At 43.1% G+C, this 20,093-nt stretch overlaps 1 protein-coding gene across 1 annotated transcript in view; it reads right to left on the reverse strand.

Annotated features, from left to right (window-relative positions):
* Positions 1 to 3,047, reverse strand: part of LOC308293232 (retinoic acid receptor beta-like) — a gene marked incomplete at both ends in the record, with an annotated part of 170,317 nt that extends 167,270 nt beyond the window's left edge. The window contains one exon of the mRNA XM_080735668.1: positions 2,792 to 3,047. Coding sequence (XP_080591794.1) covers positions 2,792 to 3,047 — 256 coding nt within the window. The remainder of the gene's footprint in view (positions 1 to 2,791) is intronic.
* Positions 3,048 to 20,093: the final 17,046 nt, after the last annotated feature.

The following is a 20,093-nucleotide window of genomic DNA, read 5'->3' on the forward strand; positions in this document are numbered from 1 at the left end:
GGAGGAGAAGAGATCTCTATACATGGGCATAATAGGAACAAGGATTGACTGACAGATACAGAACTCTCCACATATGTGCATAAAAGAGACAGACAGACAGACAGACAGACAGACAGACAGACAGACAGACAGACAGACAGACAGACAGACAGACAGACAGACACTCTGACACTGAGACATACACACCTGTACACTTGAAGTGATTTGTACGAAGTATAATATCATTAAAGAGCGTCATGTCCCAAATGTCCGAAACAGGAACTAGAGACAAGTGTTCTTGTTTGCTACCAGAGACACCAGAGTGTGCGTGCATAGACAGTAAAAAATATGGACGGCTGGAACATCATCATCACGTGTATTGGCGGAACGATTCCAGACCGGGCCGGTATGCAAGCCACAATGATCGGGCCCCGCCGAAAACCCCCCCGAAAAGTGCGCGGTTCCACTGCAGCCACTTCTCACTACACGAGTCAACTCTTCTAGAGGAAGTCTGTCTCTTCCTGTTGTCCTTCACAATAAAGTGTGTGTCCCCCTTTACTTCCCAATGTGCGACATTTTACCCAGGTTAATATAACAGGAAATAGGTGTAACAGAGGCAGTAGTCTCGCGTGGCCAGACTGTTGCCTCCGCGATTTGGTCAAATGCTCCCGGCATACAGTCTGGCAGACCGGAATAGAAATGATGAGTGCGAGATGAAGCGGAAGTGAAGCCTCCTCGTCACTTCCTTTTCCGTCTCACATCGCACATATTTATCATTATATAAATAAAAATCATATAAGCATGTTTAGCTTGCTGCTTAGCAGAAATGACATTTTAAAATATATTTTCTTGAACGGTAATGCCCGTTTCCATTACTCGCCGTTAGGGAGCTGCTGTTCCAGACTCTATATAGCATTCAGAGATTGTGGAATAGTTGTCTGGCTACGCGAGACTACAGAGGCAGTGCGATACAGAAAGGGGACCCACTTGCGATGCAGATTGACGGTCATTTGGACTGAGGCTGACCGACTGTCGGAGGCTGGCGGCCGGGCCTCCGCGGTCCGCGGGCCCGTAAGCGGCCACATACCCAGCTTAATCGGACACTCCGCCCCCTGGTCACGTGACCCATTGGTTTCTATCAGAGCCAAAATGAAGCTTTTTTTTGCCCTCATATGGGTGTCACCATCATTGTATTAATGGAACCCAAGGAATGCTATTGGCTGCCAACGGTCACGTGCAACCGCAGGGATACTTGGGAGAATCTCTTAAGCTTGCCGAAAATAAAACACAAGAAGAAGAAGTGTTGGATCAGAATCATCACAAGATAGCCACGCCCCTCCTACAGCATACCCTGCTTTATCATCAATTATAAAATAAATGGGAACATATTTTCACAATGGTGATTGAAACAAGACGTCAAACTAGCGACAGGAACCATAAGGTATTTATGACAATGTTTATTAACAGTTCTACTGCCAGATTTATTATTTATTTATTGGGGCTGGTGCCAGCAAAAAGCAGCTTACCTTTGCGATGTTATAGAAAATGATCTATTAATTATTTCCAACTTTTGTTTTTCATTGGATCTATTATATGTGTACTTTAGCCAAACTGGCGGCAGAGGGCAGCCTTATGCAAAGAATGGATGTGAATTGGGCCGCTACGTTTTACGTCCATTCAGAGCATAGAAATGCATTTCTAGATCAGATCCACAGAAAACAGCCAGGAAGTGATTTGGGACTCCATTATTGTTTTTACGGGCGGTGGAAATTTCAGAGCAGCGTTACGGCGCGACCAGTTATCAGCTTACAGTCATCAAGAGTAAGTAAATGAACAAGCGTTCGTATTGGCAGCGAGCTAGGGTCAAAATCGGGGCGAACGGGAACGTCCGAAGCAGTAAAAGAGTTAAGGTAAGAAAATCAAATGTAAACGTTCGCTGGAAATGAATGGAGTCCAATGGAGAACATATTACACCAGAACAGCGCAACTAGTGGCCAATCATAGGAACTTTACGTTCTCTGTGTGTGTGTGTGTGTGTGTGTGTGTGTGTGTGTGTGTGTGTGTGTGTGTGTGTGTGTGTGTGTACAGTAGCCTGTGTGTGTGTGTGTGTGTGTGTGTGTGTGTGTGTGTGTGTGTGTGTGTGTGTGTGTGTGTGTGTGTGTGTGTGTGTGTGTGTCTGTGTGTGTGTGTGTGTGTGTCTGTGTGTGTGTGTACAGTAGCCTGTGTGTGTGTGTGTGTGTGTGTGTGTGTGTGTGTGTGTGTGTGTGTGTGTGTGTGTGTGTGTGTGTGTGTGTGTGTGTGTGTGTGTGTGTGTACAGTAGCCTATCTGTGTGTGTGTGTACAGTAGGCTATATGTGTGTATGTGTGTGTGTGTGTACAGTAGGCTATATGTGTGTGTGTGTGTGTGTACAGTAGCCTATCTGTGTGTGTGTGTACAGTAGGCTATATGTGTGTATGTGTGTGTGTGTGTGTGTGTACAGTAGGCTATATGTGTGTGTGTTTGTGTGTGTACAGTAGGCTATATGTGTGTGTGTGTGTGTGTGTGTGTACAGTAGGCTATATGTGTGTGTGTGTGTGTGTGTGTGTGTGTGTGTGTGTGTGTGTGTGTGTACAGTAGGCTATATGTGTGTGTGTGTGTGTGTACAGTAGGCTATATGTGTGTGTGTGTGTGTGTGTGTGTGTGTGTGTATACAGTAGGCTATATGTGTGTGTGTGTGTGCGTGTGCGTGTGCGTGTGTGTGTGTGTGTGTGTGTGTGTGTGCGTGCGTGCGTGCGTGCGTGCGTGCGTGTGTGTGTTGCATGTTGTACTCACCAACAGGAGAGGGAGAGCTCCCATTGCTGGACGTCTGCTGCAGGTGCAGCCTGCGTGGAGAGGAGGAGGGGGGCGGGGCTACCGGAGGGGGCGGAGCCGCCGGCAGCGAGCTGATGACGGACGGGAAGAGGAAGGGGTAGACCCCGCCTCCCCTGGGCGGGGCGTCGTAGACCCCGCCTCCCCTGGGCGGGGCATAGCGCCTCATGCTGACCAGCGGGGAGGGGCTCCGCCCACTGGGCCGGCTGGCCGTCTTCATCACCACGGCCACCGGGGGGCGATGGCGGACGGAACGATCGAGGACGTGGAAACTAACGGGAAGAGGAGGAGCTGTGGCTGCAGTGCTGCCTCGCGGCCAGCAGGGGAGGCCATCCGTGTGGGCCCTCCCTGGACTGAGGTTAGTGTGGTCTGCGTGCGGTGATGGCGCCCTCTTCAGGACCACAGGGGCGGTGCGTCATGGTGCGCGCGGCGTCGCGGCGGTCACACAGCGATTCTGAAACACACAAATAAAAACAACATGTTTATTGTGACCGTCAGGTCGCAGTTACTATCAAAACCTCCACCAGCTGTCCGTCAGTCTGTCAGTCCGTCAGTCTGTCCGTCAGTCTGCCCGTCAGTCAGTCACACGTCACACTTTTGCCCTTCTCATATCTCCGCAACCGTTGCCCTGATCCATGCCAAATTTTGCACACACACTCCTTGCCTGCCAAACCACAATACTCACATGGCCCTCTTCTAGCGCCACCATGAGGCCAATTCTTGCATAACACATTTTTGGACACTGCTCCCATACATTTTTGCCCTAAAATCACGCAAATCAGTACACAATTGGTCTACACTCATGTCATCAACATCGATGTGTCCCATAGCGCCACCATCAGGCAGATTCTTTCAAACACTTTTTTGGACACTGCTCCTACACATTTTAGTCTAAAATCACGCTGCGACCTGACTTTACTTTTACTTTATTTGTTTATTTAGACGGGACAATGCATATTAATGAACACTACATGAATGCAATGTAAATAAGCCGGAATTAGCAATAATGCTAAATTTCATCCGTAGTCCCCACATGAAGACAAAACAATACATACCAACAAACAGTAACCCTACATTAGGAGAGGGCGCCTAATAACATACATACAAATACTATTTTTCCTGAACCAAGAAAAAAAAAAAAAAAACAACACATATTACTAACAGTACCCTACATTAAAAAAGGATAGTTAAAAATATACGTACATGGCATGAGCTGTACTCTTAGAACTATACATGGTCACAGGTTTGATTGTCAACTAACCATTTTTTTAGATTGAACTTGAAGGATGGAAATGACAAACAGTCTCTTATTGTTAGAGGTAGGTCATTCCAGATTGAACATCCCTGCACTGAAAGGGTGTTTTTTCCAAAAGCGGTTACCCGGTACGGTACTTCGCAATCCCCTCTAGTGATTGCTCTAGTATTGAGTCCTCTATCAGGCTTCCTTTTTATGAATTCCTTTAGGGGAGGTGGGCATAGACCATTTAGGGTCTTATATATGATACTGACCTGTTTAAAAACCTTAAAATTAGCGAAACTCAAAAAACGGTACCTCTGAAGAATATTACAATGGTGATATGAGTGGGGTTTCCTATCGAATACCTTAAGCGCACTCTTATATAGCTGTTCAATGGGTTTGAGAGTCGTTATACCTGCGCAAGACCAGTTTGTGAAACAGTACTCAATGTGTGATAGGATCATGCATTGGAGATACGATTTAGCAGCACTAACTGCCAAAAAAGGTCTGATTTGTTTAAAGTTCTGAAGGTTGAACTTGATTGTGTTTGTAACCTTTTTTACATGTTTTTTAAAGGTTAGGGTTGAGTCTAACATGACCCCGAGGTACTTGAACTCTGACACAAGTTCAAGTTCCTCTCCACCCAGAAACACATTTGATGATTCCATCACAACTGGTCTTTTGGAAAAAGCCATGCAGACCGTCTTTTTTGCATTCAGGAGCAGGCATGAGTCTGTAAGCCAGTCCTGAACGCTGGTCAGAACAGAAGTTAAAACCGTTGACACCTCTGCATAGCTCTTTCCATGAGTCAGTATAACAGCATCATCTGCGTACATCTGAATATGTACATCTTTACATACATCAGGTAGGTCGTTTATGAACAGAGAAAACAGAATTGGTCCTACTATTGATCCCTGGGGGACACCAACCGAGCAAGTGTGATAAGGAGACTTGATGCCATTTATACTAACACACTGTTCTCTATTTGATAGGTAGGATGTAAACCATTTGATGGCCTCTGGGGACAAGTTGAAATGTGTTAGTTTGGACAAGAGGACCTGATGGCTGACAGAGTCAAATGCTTTCTTGAAATCCAAAAATACTGCCATTGCGCATGGGGCTTTGTTCAAAGCACACTTTAACTTTTCAATGAATAAGCAATTTGCTGACTCAGTGGAGTGGAAGGCTCGAAACCCAAACTGCATAGGATGCAGAGGGGTGTAGCCTTTGTCTAGATGTTTAACAAGAGACTTTACAATCCACTTTTCAGCCACTTTTGATATAACAGGTAAGATGCTTATGGGTCTATAGTTTGATATGTCCGTTTTTGAGCCAGATTTGAATATAGGTGTTATAACAGCAGCTTTCCACTGAGTTGGGACAGTGCATTTTCTTATGGACAGATTTACCAGATGTGTGATTGGTGCCACCAAAGAGTCAATATTTGTTTTAAGAAAGTTTGTGTCAAGCCCATGTGCATCTTTAGCTTTGGATGCTTTTAGTGATCTGACAATGTTTGTCACCTCGTTTTCTGTGACTTCCTCCAAATTAAAAATGGGGAGATCATTTTGAACAGGGCGTGGAACAAACTTAGAGGGTCTGAACAATTGTGTGATTTCATACACAGAGTTTAGAAAAAACAGCATTAGGTTGCTAGCAAGCGTGTGGGGATCTTTCACCAGGACATTATCTATTTTAAGTTCTAAGTTGTTATTATCCTGCTTATAGTATTTCCCTGTCAGTTTATTTATGTATTCCCAAACTTTTTTCCCATTTCCTCTGGCACTCTCTATGATGGAGATATAAAATCCAGCTTTAGCCCTCAAGAGATTTGTGACTTTGTTTCTAGCATGTGTGAATAGCTGTCTGTCCGTTGTCAGGCCAGATTTTAATGCCTTTTTAAGCAGTAAATCTCTGGTTTTCATTTGATCTCTGCATTTTTTATCGACCCAAGGTAGAGTAATTTTTCTCCCTTTCCTCTGGTTACCACCTCTGGTGAAAGATTCCATTACTCTGCCAATTTTGGAAAGAAGGATATTACATCCGGTCTCAACATCATCACATGAGTGTAAATCATCCCACTTACGGTTGCTTAACTCCAGATTAGGGAGTCTTACTGGTTCAAATGTCACTCCACTGGATTCATATCGAGTCTTCTTTGGACATAATTATGTGACCGAAGGTTACCAGTAAGACGCCCTATAAGGGCGAGAAGCGACCGTCAGGGCATGTCGTGTGAGCGTTTTATAGTTGAAATCACGTTGCTAGGCAGGCAAAAGTATGCCAGAGTAAGTGTGACAGCAAAGTGTGACAGCAAAGGGTGACAGACGCTGCAGGTTTTCATAGTAACTGCCCCCTGACGGTCCCAAAAATGTTTTTGTCCCGGTTATCTTAAGTTGAAAAGATGAGGAAAAACTGAAAATCGCCAGCAGAATGTTTTTATTTTATTTTATTATTATTAGTTGTGTTCGATATTGGCTTTTTTTTTTACAGTGAAACGATATTGTCCAACTCTCCGTCCAACTACCGATATCAACTGATACCGATATCGATATAAAGTCAACCAATTGTACCGATTTTTCCAGAACGATATATTTCATCAATCCATTGAGAACAAATAAATAAAGCATTTAAGATGTCCCATAAGGTTAATTAAAACTTTAATCAGTTCAGAACCCCATAACTCTATTATGTTTGAGAGTGTACAAACTGAACCAAATAGACCCGATTTGGTTCCAACCTCATTTGCATAATAACGCTGAAATGATTAAGCTAAATTCTGGATACAGCGGTTTGGTCGCGTCGTATCCAATCACGCTCTCTGCAGACAATTAAATGTAGTCATGTAGTCTCCATCCAACAACACATTCAATATGTCTGTTTGTACAGAAATACATTACAGATGTTTGCACCATAATAGTTTGTACAGAAATACATTACAGATGTTTGCACCATAATAGTTTGTACAGAAATACATTACAGATGTTTGCACCATAATAGCTTGTACAGAAATACAATCAGCTGCTGTTGTTTACAGTAATGGAAGACCATACCGTACTGGTGTTATTAAGAGAGCACAGAATCAATCTGTTGATTATTACTACGGTGTTATGGATAAAAATATCCTGCTTCCAACATGCAGGCATGATTATTCTGTGTATAAATAAATAAACACTGTGATTCTCTAGCAAACACATGGACATTATATTACAACACACATGGACAAACCTAGCCTGACACTCAGCCTGCATGAATTGACATTTCGTTTCACTCCATTATTCAGTCTGAGGTCGCTCCCCCCGAGGGCGATTGCTGGGATGGGCGTTGCCAAAGAGGCAGTTTTCTGCGATTGATTGGTTCACTGTCTGACCAACGCATGACGTAGTGTTGTTATGTGTGACTGGCTAGTGGCTAGCCTGTTGCTTGCTAGTGCTACTTGCTAACCAAAGAAACAGGCAGAATAGGAGCACTACGAACTAGTAATCAAACACAACATAACATGCCTGCTACTGGTGTTTCATAGCGAGATCGATACGATCGCAATTTACCGCAATTTACCGCAATTTACCACATTTTACCGCGACGCGATGCGCGGTACGGTACGGCGGCGGAGCTTGTTTACTTGGAAACGCACATGAGTTCTGGGAAAACCCCCACCCACGCTGATCACAAGACGCTGATTCACGACGCTGATTCGCCGTACGGATTTTCGAACGAGGAAGGCCTCTTCTTATGAGAGGAATTCTAGACCCCTGAATCGCCAAAACAAAAAATTTAAAGGGGTGTGGCTAGCGATTCAGGGTCTGGAACTTGGCTAGGACAAACCTGCAGCTTGACATGAACACAGAGATTACACACATTTATCAATAGACCAAGAGTAGCGATATGGAATGGAAAAGTAATTAAATCCCTCTTTTAAAATGTTCTTCTTAACATTGCTAAATACAAGGCACAAATACTTAGTTTCCGTACAATTAATTATTTGCACTGCAAAACGATTCAATACCAATTATCTGCATTGCAAAACGATACCGATATGATACAAAGCCAAAGCGGTACGATATGTGCTTTTGTTTATCAATAATAGTAGCCTATGAGATCACTGTATCAATAATAGTAGCCTACTAGATCACTGTATCAATAATAGTACTAGATCACTGCATCAATAATAGTAGCCTACTAGATCACTGTATCAATAATAGTAGCCTACTAGATCACTGTATCAATAATAGTACTAGATCACTGCATCAATAATAGTAGCCTACTAGATCACTGTATCAATAATAGTACTAGATCACTGTATCAATAATAGTACTAGATCACTGCATCAATAATAGTAGCCTACTAGATCACTGTATCAATAATAGTACTAGATCACTGTATCAATAATAGTAGCCTACTAGATCACTGTATCAATAATAGTACTAGATCACTGCAAATTCAAAAGGATTTTTGGATTCAGTTCCTCTATGGCAGGGTTCGAAGCCGAAGGGCCACAACATTGCAGGGGGCGACGGTGGCGTACCCACTACTCCAGTGACAGTTCAGATATCGTTGTTGTCGGGTGAAAATCTTGTATGTCCAAAAAACGTTCGTTTTGCATAAATGATTTAAACGCGGTGCAAGGCGTTGTGTGCTTGTAGATCGGCTGTTTTCACTACTTTTGTGCGACGGCCTTGTATGATTTGCGAAAGAACGTACACATTTGGAGATACGAGGTTTCCACCCGACAACGACGATATACTAGTGTTGTTGCTGCTCTTATACCACCATTATTACTGGGGTCGGTGGGGGCCAGACAGTAGCCCCCCGCGGGCCGCAAATGGCCCGCGGGCCGCCTATTGGGGAACTCTGGTCTATGGTTACACCCCTAGTGGTCTATGGTTACACCCCTAGTGGTCTATGGTTACACCCCTAGTGGTCTATGGTTACACCCCTAGTGGTCTACTAGTGGTCTATGGTTACACCCCTAGTGGTCTATGGTTACACCCCTAGTGGTCTATGGTTACACCCCTAGTGGTCTATGGTTACACCCCTAGTGGTCTATGGTTACACCCCTAGTGGTCTATGGTTACACCCCTAGTGGTCTATGGTTACACCCCTAGTGGTCTATGGTTACACCCCTAGTGGTCTATGGTTACAACCCTAGTGCTCTATGGTTACACCCCTAGTGGTCTATGGTTACACCCCTAGTGCTCTATGGTTACACCCCTAGTGGTCTATGGTTACACCCCTAGTGGTCTATGGTTACACCCCTAGTGGTCTATGGTTACACCCCTAGTGCTCTATGGTTACACCCCTAGTGGTCTATGGTTACACCCCTAGTGCTCTATGGTTACACCCCTAGTGCTCTATGGTTACACCCCTAGTGGTCTATGGTTACACCCCTAGTGGTCTATGGTTACACCCCTAGTGCTCTATGGTTACACCCCTAGCGGTCTATGGTTACACCCCTAGCGGTCTATGGTTACACCCCTAGCGGTCTATGGTTACACCCCTAGCGGTCTATGGTTACACCCCTAGCGGTCTATGGTTACACCCCTAGTGGTCTATGGTTACACCCCTAGTGGTCTATGGTTACACCCCTAGTGGTCTATGGTTACACCCCTAGTGGTCTATGGTTACACCCCTAGTGGTCTATGGTTACACCCCTAGTGGTCTATGGTTACACCCCTAGTGGTCTATGGTTACACCCCTAGTGGTCTATGGTTACACCTCTAGTGGTCTATGGTTACACCCCTAGTGGTCTATGGTTACACCCCTAGTGGTCTATGGTTACACCCCTAGTGGTCTATGGTTACACCCCTAGTGGTCTATGGTTACACCCCTAGTGGTCTATGGTTACACCCCTAGTGGTCTATGGTTACACCCCTAGTAGACTTGGTGTTACGCTAAACTCTGGGTTCACAGTGTGGTCCATTCCATAGCATGAAGCTATGGAATGGTAGCGTAGTATGGGGTGTAACGATACATTTTAATGGCGATTGGATATATATCACGATACATGGTTGACGATACGATACATGGACGATATTGGTTCATTCATGGCGATACGATACGATTTGATTTAATGATTTAAAATCGATATAGTAACTATTTAGCAAAGAAATTAAATCTGTGTGAAAGGTGTGGATAGTGCAGGTTTTTAAGGGAAACTTGTATTATTATGGATATAAATAAGTAAACACAGTGATTATCTGCCAAATACATGGACATTGTATATCGACAAACCTGCACCTTGACATGAACCCAGAGATTACACACATTTATCCATAGACCAGTGTAGCTATATGGAAAGGAAAAGTAATTAAACCCCTCCTTTTAATTTCTTCTTCTTAAAAATGCTAAATACAATGCACAAGTAGGTAGAATAGATACAATCGATTATTTGCATTGCCGATTCGATACAATACAAAATAAAACGATTCGATTTGAGCTGTTTTCATTTCGATATACTCAGATTCTTTAAGTTAAAAACGATATTTCGATACAGTTACTATATCGTTACACCCCTATAGCGTAGCCTCAGTGTTATGCTAAACCCTGTCCTTCCACAGACCCTCATATCAACTTCAAAGAGAATGAATTAAGCTGAGAGGAAGGAAGAGCTGGAGGGAATACCAAAACACACACGTTCGCACGTACACGCGCGCACGCACACACACACACACACACACGCACGCACACGCACACGCACACGCACACGCACACGCACACGCACACACACACACACACACACACACACACACACGCACGCACACGCGCACACACACACACACACACACACACACACACACACACAGAGCAGAGTAGAGTATTGTCTCCTTGATGTACCTTGTAACTGATTGGCCACGCACATCCCAGCCAGAATAATCAAAGGCCGGATTCTAAAGAAAACTTTCCTTCTGAATGTGGAGCACAGAAATATCATGTCAGACAGAACACAAGTCTGGAGTTTCCTAATAGAAACCACAGCAGACGGTCTGATAATAAAGGCTGGTACTGAGCTGTGTACGCCCGGGTAGAATATACCACGTCTGCAGTTTGGGTGAAACGTGGTGAGCGCTGTGTGTTAATGCAACGTAGCTCACGTTGCCTGTGAGTCTAGGCCTTGTGATTGGCTGCGTGTGTGCAGGAACTGTACCTATAGCAGCCAGAGCTGAGCTGTGATTGGTCTAGTTTTTGTGGGGACAGACAGACAGACAGACAGAGTAGGGTCACCCAAACAGCGCTTAAAATTAAGCAATATTAGACGAGAGGGTGTGCTACATCGTCAGATATCACCACGCCTGCGTTGCCTCTGATTGGCAGCGCAGAAGTGATGATATCGACATATTGCACACCCTTGAAGTGAAGCCAACAGGAGGTTCAGTGTTGTAACAACCATGAACACATTAAAGGAGTGTCACACACTATAGATTGACAAGGAAGCAGCTACGGAAACAAAACGTGTGACTATTGGATATAAGATGTCGGCCATGGCTTGTGATTGGCTGAACTGGAGGCTCGTGGGGAGTACCTGAAGTTGAAGTAGTTGACGTTGATTGACACATGCACCTGTCGGTAATTCTGACCTCATGAAGTATTGCGACCATCAGGTCGCAGTTACCATGAAAAGCTCTACCAGCCCCCATAAGTCACATCTGCCCATGAAAGATTGTGGTGCATTGTGTCTAAAAAGACATATTCTACCACTTTTTGTGGTCACATGTTCAGATACTGTATTCTGATTGGCTGATTAAAACAGTGGTAAATCAGTCAACAACTTTGAGTTGGCTCATGGACCCCGCCCACTGTTGTGTTGTAGTTGTATAACTAAATAACCTTGCAAGTTACATTCAAGGTTTGTGGGTGGTTGGGTTGTGGTTGGGTTGTTGAAACGGTGGTAAATCAGCCAACAACCTACTCCTTCTCATGGTAAATGACTCACTTTAGCCACTTGCACACATGCCCCCAACCTGGGGCTAACTCCTGTACAGTAGGTGTGAAGCCATGTGCGTGTCACGCCATTACATTGAGCGTCTACGCAAACATAGAACCACCAACACAACACTGACTGTATGTAAGAGCCGCTCCCACTGTATATAAGACCTATAGTAGTAAAACATAGAACCACTGTATATAAGACCTGTAGTAGTAAAACATAGAACCACCAACACAACACTGACTGTATGTAAGAGCCTCTCCCACTGTATATAAGACCTATAGTAGTAAAACATAGAACCACCAACACAACACTGACTGTATGTAAGAGCCTCTCCCACTGTATATAAGACCTATAGTAGTAAAACATAGAACCACCAACACAACACTGACTGTATGTAAGAGCCTCTCCCACTGTATATAAGACCTATAGTAGTAAAACATAGAACCACCAACACAACACTGACTGTATGTAAGAGCCTCTCCCACTGTATATAAGACCTATAGTAGTAAAACATAGAACCACCAACACAACACTGACTGTATGTAAGAGCCTCTCCCACTGTATATAAGACCTATAGTAGTAAAACATAGAACCACCACCACAACACTGACTGTATGTAAGAGCCTCTCCCACTGTATATAAGACCTATAGTAGTAAAACATAGAACCACCAACACAACACTGACTGTATGTAAGAGCCTCTCCCACTGTATATAAGACCTGTAGTAGTAAAACATAGAACCACCACCACAACACTGACTGTATGTAAGAGCCTCTCCCACTGTATATAAGACCTATAGTAGTAAAACATAGAACCACCAACACAACACTGACTGTATGTAAGAGCCTCTCCCACTGTATATAAGACCTATAGTAGTAAAACATAGAACCACCACCACAACACTGACTGTATGTAAGAGCCTCTCCCACTGTATATAAGACCTATAGTAGTAAAACATAGAACCACCAACACAACACTGACTGTATGTAAGAGCCTCTCCCACTGTATATAAGACCTATAGTAGTAAAACATAGAACCAACACAACACTGACTGTGTGTAAGAGCCTCTCCCACTGTATATAAGACCTATAGTAGTAAAACATAGAACCACCACCACAACACTGACTGTATGTAAGAGCCTCTCCCACTGTATATAAGACCTATAGTAGTAAAACATAGAACCACCACAACACTGACTGTATGTAAGAGCCTCTCCCACTGTATATAAGACCTATAGTAGTAAAACATAGAACCACCAACACAACACTGACTGTGTGTAAGAGCCTCTCCCACTGTATATAAGACCTATAGTAGTAAAACATAGAACCAACACAACACTGACTGTGTGTAAGAGCCTCTCCCACTGTATATAAGACCTATAGTAGTAAAACATAGAACCACCACCACAACACTGACTGTATGTAAGAGCCTCTCCCACTGTATATAAGACCTATAGTAGTAAAACATAGAACCACCACAACACTGACTGTATGTAAGAGCCTCTCCCACTGTATATAAGACCTATAGTAGTAAAACATAGAACCACCAACACAACACTGACTGTATGTAAGAGCCTCTCCCACTGTATATAAGACCTGTAGTAGTAAAACATAGAACCACCACAACACTGACTGTATGTAAGAGCCTCTCCCACTGTATATAAGACCTGTAGTAGTAAAACATAGAACCACCAACACAACACTGACTGTATGTAAGAGCCTCTCCCACTGTATATAAGACCTGTAGTAGTAAAACATAGAACCACCACAACACTGACTGTATGTAAGAGCCTCTCCCACTGTATATAAGACCTATAGTAGTAAAACATAGAACCACCAACACAACACTGACTGTATGTAAGAGCCGCTCCCACTGTATATAAGACCTATAGTAGTAAAACATAGAACCACCAACACAACACTGACTGTATGTAAGAGCCTCTCCCACTGTATATAAGACCTGTAGTAGTAAAACATAGAACCACCAACACAACACTGACTGTATGTAAGAGCCTCTCCCACTGTATATAAGACCTATAGTAGTAAAACATAGAACCAACACAACACTGACTGTATGTAAGAGCCTCTCCCACTGTATATAAGACCTGTAGTAGTAAAACATAGAACCACCAACACAACACTGACTGTATGTAAGAGCCTCTCCCACTGTATATAAGACCTGTAGTAGTGAAACATAGAACCAACACAACACTGACTGTATGTAAGAGCCTCTCCCACTGTATATAAGACCTGTAGTAGTAAAACATAGAACCACCAACACAACACTGACTGTATGTAAGAGCCTCTCCCACTGTATATAAGACCTGTAGTAGTAAAACATAGAACCACCAACACAACACTGACTGTATGTAAGAGCCTCTCCCACTGTATATAAGACCTATAGTAGTAAAACATAGAACCACCACCACAACACTGACTGTATGTAAGAGCCTCTCCCACTGTATATAAGACCTATAGTAGTAAAACATAGAACCACCACCACAACACTGACTGTATGTAAGAGCCTCTCCCACTGTATATAAGACCTATAGTATAGTAAAACATAGAACCACCACCACAACACTGACTGTATGTAAGAGCCTCTCCCACTGTATATAAGACCTATAGTGAAACATAGAACCACCAACAAAACACTGACTGTATGTAAGAGCCTCTCCCACTGTATATAAGACCTATAGTAGTAAAACATAGAACCACCACCACAACACTGACTGTATGTAAGAGCCTCTCCCACTGTATATAAGACCTATAGTATAGTAAACATAGAACCACCACCACAACACTGACTGTATGTAAGAGCCTCTCCCACTGTATATAAGACCTATAGTGAAACATAGAACCACCAACACAACACTGACTGTATGTAAGAGCCTCTCCCACTGTATATAAGACCTATAGTGAAACATAGAACCACCAACACAACACTGACTGTATGTAAGAGCCTCTCCCACTGTATATAAGACCTGTAGTAGTAAAACATAGAACCACCAACACAACACTGACTGTATGTAAGAGCCTCTCCCACTGTATATAAGACCTGTAGTAGTAAAACATAGAACCACCAACACAACACTGACTGTATGTAAGAGCCTCTCCCACTGTATATAAGACCTGTAGTAGTAAAACATAGAACCACCACAACACTGACTGTATGTAAGAGCCTCTCCCACTGTATATAAGACCTATAGTAGTAAAACATAGAACCACCACAACACTGACTGTATGTAAGAGCCTCTCCCACTGTATATAAGACCTGTAGTAGTAAAACATAGAACCACCAACACAACACTGACTGTATGTAAGAGCCTCTCCCACTGTATATAAGACCTATAGTAGTAAAACATAGAACCAACACAACAACACTGACTGTATGTAAGAGCCTCTCCCACTGTATATAAGACCTATAGTAGTAAAACATAGAACCAACACAACAACACTGACTGTATGTAAGAGCCTCTCCCACTGTATATAAGACCTATAGTAGTAAAACATAGAACCAACACAACACTGACTGTATGTAAGAGCCTCTCCCACTGTATATAAGACCTATAGTAGTAAAACATAGAACCAACACAACAACACTGACTGTATGTAAGAGCCTCTCCCACTGTATATAAGACCTATAGTATAGTAAAACATAGAACCACCACCACAACACTGACTGTATGTAAGAGCCTCTCCCACTGTATATAAGACCTATAGTGAAACATAGAACCACCAACACAACACTGACTGTATGTAAGAGCCTCTCCCACTGTATATAAGACCTATAGTAGTAAAACATAGAACCAACACAACACTGACTGTATGTAAGAGCCTCTCCCACTGTATATAAGACCTGTAGTAGTAAAACATAGAACCAACACAACACTGACTGTATGTAAGAGCCTCTCCCACTGTATATAAGACCTATAGTAGTAAAACATAGAACCACCAACACAACACTGACTGTATGTAAGAGCCTCTCCCACTGTATATAAGACCTATAGTAGTAAAACATAGAACCAACACAACACTGACTGTATGTAAGAGCCTCTCCCACTGTATATAAGACCTATAGTAGTAAAACATAGAACCACCAACACAACACTGACTGTATGTAAGAGCCTCTCCCACTGTATATAAGACCTGTAGTAGTAAAACATAGAACCACCACAACACTGACTGTATGTAAGAGCCTCTCCCACTGTATATAAGACCTATAGCAGTAAAACATAGAACCACCAACACAACACTGACTGTATGTAAGAGCCTCTCCCACTGTATATAAGACCTATAGTAGTAAAACATAGAACCAACACAACAACACTGACTGTATGTAAGAGCCTCTCCCACTGTATATAAGACCTATAGTGAAACATAGAACCACCAACACAACACTGACTGTATGTAAGAGCCTCTCCCACTGTATATAAGACCTGTAGTAGTAAAACATAGAACCAACACAACACTGACTGTATGTAAGAGCCTCTCCCACTGTATATAAGACCTATAGTAGTAAAACATAGAACCAACACAACACTGACTGTATGTAAGAGCCTCTCCCACTGTATATAAGACCTGTAGTAGTAAAACATAGAACCAACACAACACTGACTGTATGTAAGAGCCTCTCCCACTGTATATAAGACCTATAGTAGTAAAACATAGAACCACCACCACAACACTGACTGTATGTAAGAGCCTCTCCCACTGTATATAAGACCTATAGTAGTAAAACATAGAACCACCAACACAACACTGACTGTATGTAAGAGCCAGGGACGTGCTGGGCCCCTGATTCAGCCCGGGAAAAAGAGTTGTAGAGGCCCTCATTGCACGCTATAGAGAGAGATCTCTCTCTATAGCGCTGATGCTACTCAAAGATTTGCTATTTTAGATCATGACAAATGACACTGACAAGACAGTGGGCCAATTACATGAGTTATATTTCGTCGTTGTTGGGTGAAAACCTTGAATGTCTAAAACCGTTTGTTTTGTATTTATCATTTAAAAAATGATTTAAACTAGTGAAAACAGCAGATCTACAAGCACACAACGCCTCGCACCGCGAGGCGTTGTGTGCTTGTAGATCGTCTGTTTTCACTACTTTTGTGCGACGGCCTTGTATGATGAAGCAGGGCTTTGCTTTGCGAAACAATTTACAAATTTGAAACTTGGAGATACAAGATTTCTGCCCGACAGTGACGATTTACTTTGTAGTCCGCCCAGCCCCCAAAATGGAACGAAGGCCGACATTTTATTTTTATTTTTTTTCCTAATGGCCGGCCTGGACTGGCTGGGAATGAACCGGCCGTTCGGGAGTTGTCCCGCTTTTCCCAATGGCCAGCACGTCCCTGGTAAGAGCCATCAGTGAAAGCACTCTTCCTCCCACTGTGCTGCCAGATCATATCATGTTGTTACACATGTTTCATTCAGCCATGAACACAGGAGAGTACAGTGTGTGTGTGTGTGTGTGTGTGTGTGTGTGTGTGTGTGTGTGTGTGTGTGTGTGTGTGTGTGTGTGTGTGTGTGTGTGTGTGAGAGAGAGAGTGTGTGTGTGTGTGTGTGTGTGTGTGTGTGTGTGTGTGTGTGTGTGTGTGTGTGTGTGTGTGTGTGTGTGTGTGTGTGTGTGTGTGTGTGTGTGTAGGAGGGACCCTGGGGGTCTCGTGTGTAAGCTTAGTGTCACTGACTCTCTTCATGACAGGTTGAAATGGAGCCATCAGAGATAAGACACACAGAGAGAGAGAGAGAGAGAGAGAGAGAGAGAGAGAGAGAGAGAGAGAGAGAGTCTCTCTCTCTCTCTCTCTCTCAGGAGTACAGACTATTCTCAGTCAGCTACCATTTAATCTAGTAGAGAGAATACCTGAACCTCTGTCTATCTCACACACACACACGCACGCACGCACGCACGCACGCACACAGTCTCTTTCTTCTTTCCATCCTTTGTCTCTCTCTCTCATAATTGTTCCATACAGCTTGAAGGTCTCTCTCTCATATTGTTCCATACAGTGTGTCTCTCTCTCTCTCTCTCTCTCTCTCTCTCTCTCTCTCTCTCTCTCTCTCTCTCTCTCTCTCTCTCTCTCTCTCTCTCTCTCTCTCTCTCTCTCTCTCTCTCTCTCTCTCTCTCTCTCTCTCTCATATTGTTCCATGCAGCTTGAAGGTCTCTCTCTCATATTGTTCCATACAGCTTGAAGGTCTCTCTCTCATATTGTTCCGTACAGCTTGAAGGTCTCTCTCTCATATTGTTCCGTACAGCTTGAAGGTCTCTCTCTCATATTGTTCCGTACAGCTTGAAGGTCTCTCTCTCACATTGTTCCGTACAGCTTGAAGGTCTCTCTCTCACATTGTTCCGTACAGCTTGTTTACAGCAGTCAGAAGGTCTCAGCCTTGGTAAAGATGCTCACTGCAGTGTCAAGGAATCTCCCTCACCCAGACCATCACATCAATGATTTAAACATCATGAGATTCACTCTGTATCTGTCTGAAATTAATGCTATTGTAAAGAAACTAGACCAGGTCAACCTGGTTGTGCCAGACCCCTTGTCTGTCATCATCATTTATGACATCATGCCTTTTGTAGGCATGTCATCATCATGTCATCATCATATATACCCTTTATATAGAAAACCCGGACAGACAGACCGACATTTGCTTATGTAGGCCTACCCATTTCATGGGTCTGGCAAAAAAACTGAAGTCAGGGGTCTTCAACGTTTTCAGGCCAAGGACCCGTTAGTTGAGAGAGAAAGAGATGAAGCAGGGAGGGACCCCTTAGTTGACAGAGAGATGAATCAGGGACCCCCACAACCTGTTCATAGATTCCATATAGTTTCATTGTTTGACAGCCCAATCATCAGTGTGTTTTGGATTGTCAAATCAATCAATCAATCCATTTTATTGTCACAACACAATTACAAGTAATAAAGGTGAGGTGAAATGCTTCTTTATGCAGGCTTCCACATTTGCAGCTCAGAGCAAGAAAAAATCGCACCCGTGCGAAGTGAGCGGTGCAAACTAATTCCTGCGCAAATCAGTGTTGATAGGCATGCATGGCAATATTCTTTTTGTTGTGTATGATGTCAGTCTAGAGGTCTGCGCAGACTATATAAGTCTTTATTGTCATTTCTCATCAGTTAGTTGACCAAGCTACGGATTGTAGCTTGTAAGAGTGTCATAGTGTAATGATAAGTGACCTTATTTACCTCCAGAGAGGCCTCCAGAGAGGCGAGAAGAGGCCAGAAGATGATTATTTTAGTTTTTCAAAGTCTGTTCATTTGTATTTTAAACTTGTATTACCTGCCTATCATTTATAACCTGTAAGATTTTCCACAGTCTGTCTAAAAGTGTGGTTATTTTATCGCTTATAAGTGATATTTATCTAATGTAATTTTGAAATTCAAGCTTAGCACCGCTCAATAATTTTTTATGACGTATTTTACGCGGCCTAAACGCGTTATGACGTATTTTACGCTGCCTAAACGCGTTATGACGTATTTTACGCGGCCTAAACGCGTTCTAAATCAGGGTGAACCAATCGAGTGCCTCTGTGACTATGACAGCATGGACAGATCAACAGAATCGAAGTGTTTCATTGGTCTAGCGAACTCATGTCATCATCATTTGTGACATCATAGTTTTGGTAAAAAAGCGGTCTATAGGAGCGGTTAGCACCGCTCAAAAAAATAAAGGAAAGCAATAAGAATGTGAAGCCTAGTAAATAAAATCAGTATATTGTAAAAGAGGACCTAAAATAAAGTGCAATCAGTATAGTGTAAAATCAGTATCATGTTAAAAAGCAAAACAGTTAGGCACTAGCAGTCGACTTGGATTGTTCTTAGGCTTCGTTCAGCAGCCTTATGGTTGCTACATAAAAACTCTGCCACAGTCTTTTGTTGTGGCTCATGATACTCTGGTATCTCATGATACTCTGGTATCTCATGATACTCTGGTATCTCTTGCCGGGTTCAAGTGCAAGCATATAAAAAAGGAGAAAACAGGTTTCTATCACACAAAGATTTGGAGGACCCCCTGTAGTAACTCTGGGGACCCCCTAGGGGTCCCGGACCCCCTGTTGAAGACCCCTGTTTTAGTGGACAAAAT

Source organism: Nannobrachium achirus, assembly GCF_963921795.1.
Source record: "Nannobrachium achirus genome assembly, chromosome: 10".
NCBI classification, from domain to species: Eukaryota; Metazoa; Chordata; class Actinopteri; order Myctophiformes; family Myctophidae; genus Nannobrachium; species Nannobrachium achirus.